The sequence below is a fragment of the Maniola jurtina genome, chromosome 18 (genome assembly GCF_905333055.1).
Source record: "Maniola jurtina chromosome 18, ilManJurt1.1, whole genome shotgun sequence".
Taxonomy (NCBI): domain Eukaryota; kingdom Metazoa; phylum Arthropoda; class Insecta; order Lepidoptera; family Nymphalidae; genus Maniola; species Maniola jurtina.
This window is the reverse complement of record NC_060046.1, coordinates 4,306,456-4,316,089: the sequence shown is the minus strand read 5'-3', so window position 1 is coordinate 4,316,089 and position 9,634 is coordinate 4,306,456. Positions and strand designations below refer to the sequence as shown.

Sequence of the window (9,634 nt, the reverse complement as noted above, 5' to 3'; positions counted from 1 at the left end):
TATTCTGATTACTTCGCGAATGGGTAACTTCGCGACAGATACCATAACTGAATCACACGTTTTTAAAATTTTTGTCTGTCTGTCTGTCTGTCTGTCTGTCTGTCTGTCTGTCTGTCTGTTTGAAAAGGCTAATCTTTGGAACGGCTAAACCGATTTTGACGGGACTTTCACAGGCAAGTAGAGGATTGACCAGGGCGTAAAATAGGCTACTTTTTTAACCGACTTTTAAAAAGGGAGTTGTGTTTTTCTACCTATGTACACCGAAATCTCCGAGATTTCTGAACCGATTTGCGTCATTTCTTTTTTAATCGATAGAGGAACTTTGCGACATTGTTTCATAAAAAATTTGGAGTCCAACTCCTCAATCCTGATGCTGCAGGGGATCTGACCAATCCACGCGGGCGAAGCTGCGGGCATCAGCTAGTATATAAATAAAAATATTGATGAATTTCTAAACGATAACAACACAGCCTACTGTATTGACAACTTGGCTATTGACATTTGAATTTTGACGTCGAATGTTTGAATCGAAAATATTTACTTTATCGATTTTTCTTTTTCGTTTGTGTAAATCAGTGTAGATTGTGCAATTTAAAATCAGGATTAAATAATTATGTCTGCGCCTGAAACCAAAGAGGACATAATACAGTATGTTCCATTCACGTCGTTTGTTCACCCGTCCTTCTGGCACAGTTTAACAGATTTGAAACTGAATGTGGACAAATTGAATGAGACAACAAAGCAAATTTACGGTCGATTTTCCTATCGAAATGATATTGGCGCCGTGTTTGAGGTCGATGGTACCTCTTTTAATAAGTAAGTTGTAAATTAAGCACAAGTTTTTGTTTTTAAGACGAAATTCAAAAAGCTACTATTGAACTGGCCTAACCTGGCGATTTGAGGGCTACCCAAAAGCCTTATACTCATATCAGCTTATTATCAGTTACAAAGGCGGTCGGAGGCCCTATTTATTTAAAGTGGAAACTGACTGACTGAAATATCAACATAACTGTCATACAGTTCAAATCACTTGGTTTAGAAACTTGAGATTTTTCATCCAGGTTTTGTTTATGGGTTGAAATTTCACCTGAGCGAAGCTGGAGTGAGTCCCATAAGGTCATTAAAATGACACCAATTATACACTATTTTAGACCAGTGATGTCTAAACTACAAGCCTGTGGGTCGAAACCAGTCTGCAGTTAAAAATAGCTGATATCAACCTCCAAAATTTATTATGACTATTTTGTATTTATAATATAGGGAAGTCTTACAAAACAATAATCAAGCGTTTCTAGATTGATCTTAGCCCTTTGAATTTGGACTAGTAAAAGAATCAGTCTGCCCCTTGGATATAAAAGTTCGGATAACATATTCTTTCTTGCTCTTATCTATTTATATGCCTCAAAATGAAGAAATAATAATTAGTTATGCTATATCATAATATATTTTTAAAGCTAAATAAATTATTAGAAATTGTATACTTTCTCTCCTAGAGAACCAGAAGCAGAACTGCAGTACATAAGCATAATGGGTACACTTATGAACAAAAACACAATAGATGACTTCAAATCAATTGACAAAGCCATGCTGCTCAACAGTGTGGGTGAAATGATATGGGCTAATATAAAGAGAAGGAACTGGATAAATAACCCAAGCAGTCTGCTGAATTTCTTCATACTGTCTTTTGCTGTAAGTATCTATACTCAATATATTCTAAACCAGCTGTATGTTTTTATTTTTTCACTTATCTGTGATATCTTTAGATAAAACCATAATAGGAAGTGTTTATTAGGATACATAAGCATAGGTAATAAAAATTAAGATATTATTTCTTAATCTTCTCTTCTTTAAAAAAAAATATGTTTGTCTATATCCTATGTGTTTGCCTAAACCTAAATCCAAACAGACTGTAAGCATCATCTAGTCATAAATAACATTCATACAATTTTTTTTTTTGAATATTTTTTTAATGCTAATTTATTCTTATTTTACAGGATCTAAAAAAATTCCATTACTACTACTGGTTTGCGTTTCCCTCGCCAAGTCAACCCACAGTCTGTTTAAAAGAGAGAAGCAAAAGCATCAGCACACAATTTAATGAAAAACAGTTAGCAGAATTATCAAAAAGCTACCAACTATTAGACCAAAACCAGAAAACCTTCTTTGTGATTGATAAACGAAATGATGTTATCAGAGTAGAAACTTTATCAACAGTTTTTGATAAAACTGATAAGTCAAACATTGATTTATCAAATAAGTATTTAGCATTTACGGATCCTAGTGACAATGAAAACCCTGGCTGGCCCTTGCGGTTGTTTTTAGCAGCTCTTTTGGAATACAGGTCAACTTTGTGTGGAACTGAGCTAAAAGTTATTGGTATAAGATGCAGCAAAGATGGAGGCGTTGACTGTAGTCATATTTTTAATATAACAGTACCTGAGGTTTGTGTACTTTTACTCATCTATACTAATAAATAAAATTGGAGTGTCTGTCTGTAATTTCGAAATAACTACCTCATATTAAGCTCATATGGTTATTTGAACGATACCAACACTGAATCACACGTTTTTAAAATTTTTGTCTGTCTGTCTGTCTGTCTGTCTGTTTGAAAAGGCAAATCTTTGGAACGGCTGAACCGATTTTGACGGGATTTTCACAGACAAGTAGAGGATTGATCAGGGTGTAACATAGGCTACTTTTTTAACCGACTTTCAAAAAGGGAGTTGTGTTTTTCTACCTATGTACACCGAAATCTCCAAGATTTCTGAACCGATTTCTTTTTTAATCGATAGAGGAACTTTGCGACATTGTTTTATAAAAAATTTGGATTCCAACTCCTCAATCCTGATGCTGCAGGGGATCTGACCAATCCACGCGGGCGAAGCTGCGGGCATCAGCTAGTTATTCATAAAAATAAAATACTTTCAAAATATTAACTAAAAAAATTATAGTAAAAAATATTTGAAATAAAATCATTTTAGTACAGGTCAGGGCCACATTATGGATTTTTTTAAATTCATATTCTAATAAAAACAATGTAATTTCAGAATGTCCAATCTTCAGAAAATGTAGGTTGGGTCGGTTGGGAAAGAAATGATAGAGGGAACTTTGGGCCTAAACTAGCGAATATGTCTGCCTCAATGGATCCAATTAAGTAAGATTTTATTTTAACAAGAAATATGTTTCAGGGACACAATTATCTTTAAACTATCTACCATTTAAAATTTGGAGAAATTTAATGATAAAATAAAGAGTAGAGTACTAACTTACAAACTATTTTTGGAGCTTATTAACAGGTCTAAGTGAATTAAATTAAGTATGCAGGATCTCATTGGCTGGGCAGCGCCTATTATCGCCCATTTGAGTGAGAGAGTCAAAGTACTGCTTCGCTGCTATCAATCTGTTGTGTTTCATAATAATAAGGACATCTGTGCACTCTTTCGGATTTTGGTTCGTTTTGTGAAAATACGACTCGATGTGAAAAAAATCATGTATATATAATAACACGAAACGTACGTAGGCGTGTGCAATCATTCGTGTTTTTAGGATTTGTATGTTGACGGATCCGTCAAATGTGCACAAACGCCCTTACTCTACATATTATCAATAAAAAAATATTTTGTTTCAGATTAGCAGATACGTCATCCGATCTCAACATAAAGTTGATGCAGTGGCGTCTAGTCCCCGATCTCAATATGCAAGTTATGAAAGATACCAAATGCCTTTTACTAGGAGCTGGCACTTTAGGATGTCATGTAGCGAGAGATCTTTTGGTATGCACAGGGTAAAAAGTAGTCTATATCAGTTCTCGGATCTACGAGTAACTCTATCCGGAGACTATCTCAACGGAGACTAGCCAATTATAATGCGTAAATTTTGAGAAAGGACTTGCTTTATATGACAACTTTCATGTGAAGTATGATTTACTAGATCATACTTTTGATATGACAATTGACAAATAGAGCAAATATGGTGAGTCCTTTCTCAACGCATTATACGCAAGAAGTGATGGTGACGAAATCTTACAGGCATGGGGGTTCCGTCACATAACCTTCGTGGATAACGGCAAGGTTTCATATTCCAACCCGACGCGACAAGTCTTGTTCAATTTCCAAGACTGTCTCAACGGCGGCAAACGCAAGGCGGAAGCGGCAGCCGAAAACTTGAAACTTATTCTTCCTACTGTGGTAAGTTTTTTTTTAAACTCAAGATTGCAATGCAAGATTGATTGCAATCTCACCTGGTGGTAAGTGATGATGCAGTCTAAGATGGAAGCGGGGTAACCTGGAAGGGGTATGGCAGTTTCCATTAAACCCATACTCCTTTGGTTTCTACACGGCATTGTACTGGAACGCTAAATCGCTAGGCGGCACAGCTTTGCCGGTAGGGTGGTAACTAGCCACGGCCGAAACCTTCCACCAGACCAGAAATTTCGAAATTATAAAGACCCAAACCCCTACTGTTAATTGAACCCGGGACCTCCCACTAATAAGACCACAGCACTTACTACTGTGCCAGCGAGGCCGTCAAAAGTTTTTTTTTTTACTCACACACTAGTGATGGAACTAATGTTGGATTTTTACATTCGCTAATGGAAATGTGAATATTTACAGTGCCCGGCAGTAAATAATAGCGGAGATAACGCTTTCGCAGAGCGTTGTCTCTGTCATTGAAACCGACGAAACGTCACATAGGTTTGCTAAAAAAATAGCTGTAGCTAAAAATTTAACTGTTAATTTTTATTATATATAGAAAAATATTTAAGTCTAATCATTAATAAATCTAATCGTTAATTTCAGCAATCAGAAGGCCTAGACCTCCACATTCCAATGCCCGGGCACCCGGTAGGCGAGTCTCTGAAAGAGGAAACGATCAATAACATCCACCAACTGACTGAAGCCATAGCCAGCCACGACGTCATATTCCTTCTCTTAGACACGAGAGAGGCGAGGTGGTTACCCACTCTAATTGCAGCACATTATGGAAAGGTAGGATTTATAATTCCCAAAATCTTACTGATTGAAGGACAAACCAGCAAACATACATACTTTCGCTTTTTTAATTAATAAAGGTAGTGATTACTGTCTACTTTTATTTTATAACTTTAGTATTCGACCGTGGTTAGGTCTGTATCAGTATGACGTTCGCAATCACCTCTGTATGGCTAACATGTACACAATTCTAAACGAAACCAATATGGCAGGTCTATAGTACGCGACAGGTCGAGATGTCAATCGGGGTATAAGGCGTAGGGAACACAGTGCATGATGGCGCAGGTGACGTGCGGGTGTACGGGACGTCCCTCCTCCTTATACCCCCGATTGCCATCTCGACCTGTCGCGTACTATAACTATATTGCTATCCCTTTCATAATGCTCCCTGTGGAAACGGAAAGCATAGACCTATCAATTTAGTTTAAAGATCATATAAGTATAACAGAATTAGCCACAATGTCTGATAATAATTATTAACTAAAATGCATTGTTGCAGGAAAATGACAAAATTCAATCAAAACAATACAGATTGTATCAATTTAATTTTAATTTTGTTTTCTTTCAGATAGTAATAAATGCTGCGCTAGGCTTCGACAGCTACCTGGTGATGCGGCACGGAGTACGCTGTGCCAACCCTGAGAATACCACCATACACAGCACATACGTGCCGGGAGACCAACTCGGCTGTTACTTCTGCAATGACGTCACTGCCCCCGGGAACGTGAGTTTTCAGATATCACAAACTATCAGATAGTAATAAACATTCCTGATGATGCGGCACGGAGTACGCTGTGCTGGGAGACCAACTCGGCTGTTACTTCTGCAATGACGTCACTGCCCCCGGGAACGTGAGTTATTACAAACTTTCAGATAGCAATAAACGCAGCGCTAGGCTTCGACAGCTACCTGGTGATGCGGCACAGAGTACGCTGTGCCAACCCTGAGAATATTGCCATACATAGCACATAGCACATGTGCCGGGGACCAACTCGGCTGTTACTTCTGAATGACGTCACTGCCCCCGGGAATGTAAGCTATCATTCAAAATATTGCGCCAACTTACTGTCAGCCCCATATTTGGGTGCCAATTGATTTTTGTTCAACAACCACTTTTGAAACCCCAATTACTTTGTCTCTTAAAATCCATACTAATATTATAAATGTAAAAGTGAATCTGTATGTCTGTTAGCTTTTCACGGCCCAACAGTTAAACCGATTTTCATGGGTACAGTTAGCATACATCCCGGTGATAGACATACTTTTACGGAAAATCAAAGAGTTCCCACGGAATTTTTAGAAACTTAAATCCACGCGGACGAAATCGCGGGCATCACCTAGTGTTCTATATTTTAAAAGAAAAAATGACATTTTGATTAATATTTGTTTGTTCCCTTTCCAGTCCCAAAAAGATCGTACATTGGACCAGCAGTGCACGGTGACGCGGCCCGGCGTGGCGGCCATAGCTGGCGCGCTGGCGGTGGAAATACTCGTGGCGTTGTTACAGCACACACTTAGGTACACGGTAATGGGTAGCTTAAGATAGGTTTTCTCCTAAAACTGGCCTATTATGTCGCATTTAAATAGCGACATCAGTGTAGATTCCATGTAAAAGTTTTTTGGAAAAAAAAATATTTGTATTCTATTCTATTTTATATGTATTTCACGAAATCCCTGACAGATTTTTTCTTACGACGTACATATTCACAACTAAAGCATGTCTTGGCAAAATTCAAAGGAAGAAATAGGTACAAAAATGTTAACAAGCTGAAAACAAGAAAACCATTGCCAGTCCAAATGAGCTTTGAATTGCGGTGTTAATATTAAGACATAAATTATTTAAACACATTTTAACAGGATCCCTATGAATGCAATGACAGCTTGAAGGTGGTCGAAGAAGATACACCATATAAAACTGTATGGTTCCATTTACCAAGCCTAGCAAAGAACTGGCCATAATTTTTGATATCAGTACTTTTACTGGCCGAAACTTTTGATAGGAACTGACCCTTATTTTTCACATGAAATGTTTTTATTTGGGATACTAATATAAAGTCTGGCTTAATTTTCATAATAAAATTGCTAGACATTGCTACAGAGACCAAGTGGGTTCTAGCATACGAAACTTATATAAATTATCATGTATTTTTTAAACAAAGTTTAAAATTTCTATGCATTCTTACTGAATTTTCATAATAATATGTAGAATAGTTGATTGCCCTTTTGTTTCATTGCAATGCAGTTTCCCCCATAATTTTACGAGAAGTTTGGATAATGGATTAAATACAAAAGATATAAATTCAATTTTTCTTTACACATACAGGGTACAAGCTCCAGCCCTATATTACATATCGGAGGAAGAAATTGACCCCCAATTCCAAGGCATCCTTGGCCCGATACCGCATTCCATACGCGGCTTCCTACATTCCTACCAAACAGTGGTGCCAACATGCACGAAGTTCAAACAATGTATAGCCTGTTCCGATGTCGTCATAGACAAGTATAGAGCGGAAGGCATAGAGTTCTTACTGAATGTCTTCAATAGTGGCACCTATTTGGAAGAAATAACTGGGTTGTCTGAACTGCAACTGACCGCGGAAATGACTGATGTAAGTTATACAGTTTTTGTTATAAATAAAATTTAATGTAAGAAATGATTTTCCTTACCTATTTTATATTATAAAAATTAACGTCTGTCTGTATTTATGTGTTCACGCATCGATCATCCGGATGACTTGAATTTTAGTACAGTTTTTATTGACACTTCCGTGAAGGTTTCCGGCACAGTAATACCATCAACGTACAAAAGTTGATGCGCGAGTCGCATTGCAATGAGCATGCTGGGCTAGTATGATAAAAAAATGTTTTTGTTTTATTTCGGTCGGCTAATTGACTTGAAACTTTGTACAGGTATTTTTGGCACTTGCGTGAATGTTTTCGTCATAGTGTCATACAATGGCGAGGGAACATGTTGTTATCCATGATGTTCTCAATGGTGTGTGAATTCTGCTAATCCGCATTTGGTCAGCGTGGTACCAAGGGCCAAACAAATCCCACCCATTCTGAGAGGAGACCCGTGCTCAGTAGTGAGCTGGCGATGGGTTGATGATGGTGATGGCTGATGATGAACAACTAACTTCTTTTTTTTTTTTCATTTTACAGATTCTCACGTTTTCCGATGAAGATCAAGAAAGTACTTAATAAAAAAATATATATTCTATCAATGTAAACAAATTTTTCGTACACAAAATTTAATCTACAAAAAAACAAGACATCCTTTTCCTCTAAGAGCGTTGTAAAAAGGATAGCCTCACTATAATGGCCTGCGCAGACTAGAAACTATTGTCCGCGGGGTACAAAAATGGGTCACTAAGGCCGGGCTGCATTACAGCGGCGCTGCACTAAGCCCCAAAATATTATTTCAATCATTTCGTATGGCGCATGTCGCACTAAAGCTGCACTGCAAAGCGCGTCGTGACATACAGACCGCTCACTATAATTTGTAACAGTCATGTTGGCATCATTGCTTTGTTAGCTTTATTCCTTGAAACTTAGGTTGAAATCTATAGATTGCAACTTTGATTTTGCTAAGACTTAAGTTACAGTTAAAATGAGACAGATTTATGCCAGCGGCATAACGCTGTCTCGTTTTAACAGTGTCTTAAGTATGAGCAAAGTCAAAATGCGCTTTATAAAATCTCACCCTTAGTGTTGATTATTGTGTGGCCTGCAATGTTGCCAACATAACGTCATGGGACAAGAAGAAGACGGTCTGTAGAGAATATTCTGACGCAAAGCAGCAGGCCGCGCAGTGTCACTGCTATGATGCGGTCCTGGATGATGTCCTCCGCTGACAAGTCCCTTGTCTGCGCAAGCCTTAAGTAATCAAATCGATTGTTCAAGTGTTTTGTGTACTACAAAGTTGGTGTCAATGCATTTGCTAAGATTCCTATATCTCAATGACGCTTAGCAAAAAAAATCTCAGCACAATCTCATTGTTGTGATATACTTATTTGTAAATGTTTGGTTTGTGCTTTAATCATAAACATGATATAGAATTGGAGTGTTCTTGCATTGCATTGTCATTTAAATAATAAAAATAGGAAAGCATTTAATAGTGTTATAAAATTATAATCTATTTTATTGTATTGTCTATTTTATTTATAATAATATTATGTAAGAATAATTTATTGAATATAAAAGTTCCAATAAAAATGTATTGCATAGTATTTCGTTTCATTAAGTTCCATCTATGTATGAAAATAGTAATAATAATATTCGAGAAATAGTTAATTAAACAGTGCTATGCGAGTCAAATTGCATTTAATTGCCTCGCGAAAAAAGTCACTATTAATTTAAAGGTCATTGCGGACGGAGCCTTCCTCATTCCTGTGGTGTAACTGAATAAGATCAATAGAAATAGTAGGTATTTAAGTCACTCACTCATAGCAACATTTCGAAAAAGCATAGCTCTTACATACAAAGCAACTGTGACGCTATGCAAATAAGTCTGAATTTTAACAACCTTACACTTGCATACCTATTCTGAGGTCTGACCTAACTTCTTAGACTGAGATCTTAAGAGCGCACTTTGACTTTGCTCAGATTTAAGATACTGTTAAAATGAGACAGCGTTGTACCAC

At 37.2% G+C, this 9,634-nt stretch overlaps 1 protein-coding gene across 1 annotated transcript; it reads left to right on the top strand.

Moving 5' to 3' along the window:
* Window positions 1–506: 506 nt before the first annotated feature.
* On the top strand, window positions 507–9,217 carry LOC123874400 (ubiquitin-like modifier-activating enzyme ATG7). Its single transcript, XM_045919706.1, has 11 exons — window positions 507–816; window positions 1,494–1,689; window positions 1,995–2,441; window positions 3,048–3,154; window positions 3,629–3,773; window positions 4,029–4,187; window positions 4,800–4,988; window positions 5,560–5,715; window positions 6,394–6,509; window positions 7,315–7,600; window positions 8,154–9,217. Exons 1-11 carry the CDS (start codon window positions 614–616, stop codon window positions 8,190–8,192), a joined length of 2,043 nt encoding a protein of 680 aa, XP_045775662.1. The 5' UTR covers window positions 507–613; the 3' UTR covers window positions 8,193–9,217.
* Window positions 9,218–9,634: the final 417 nt, after the last annotated feature.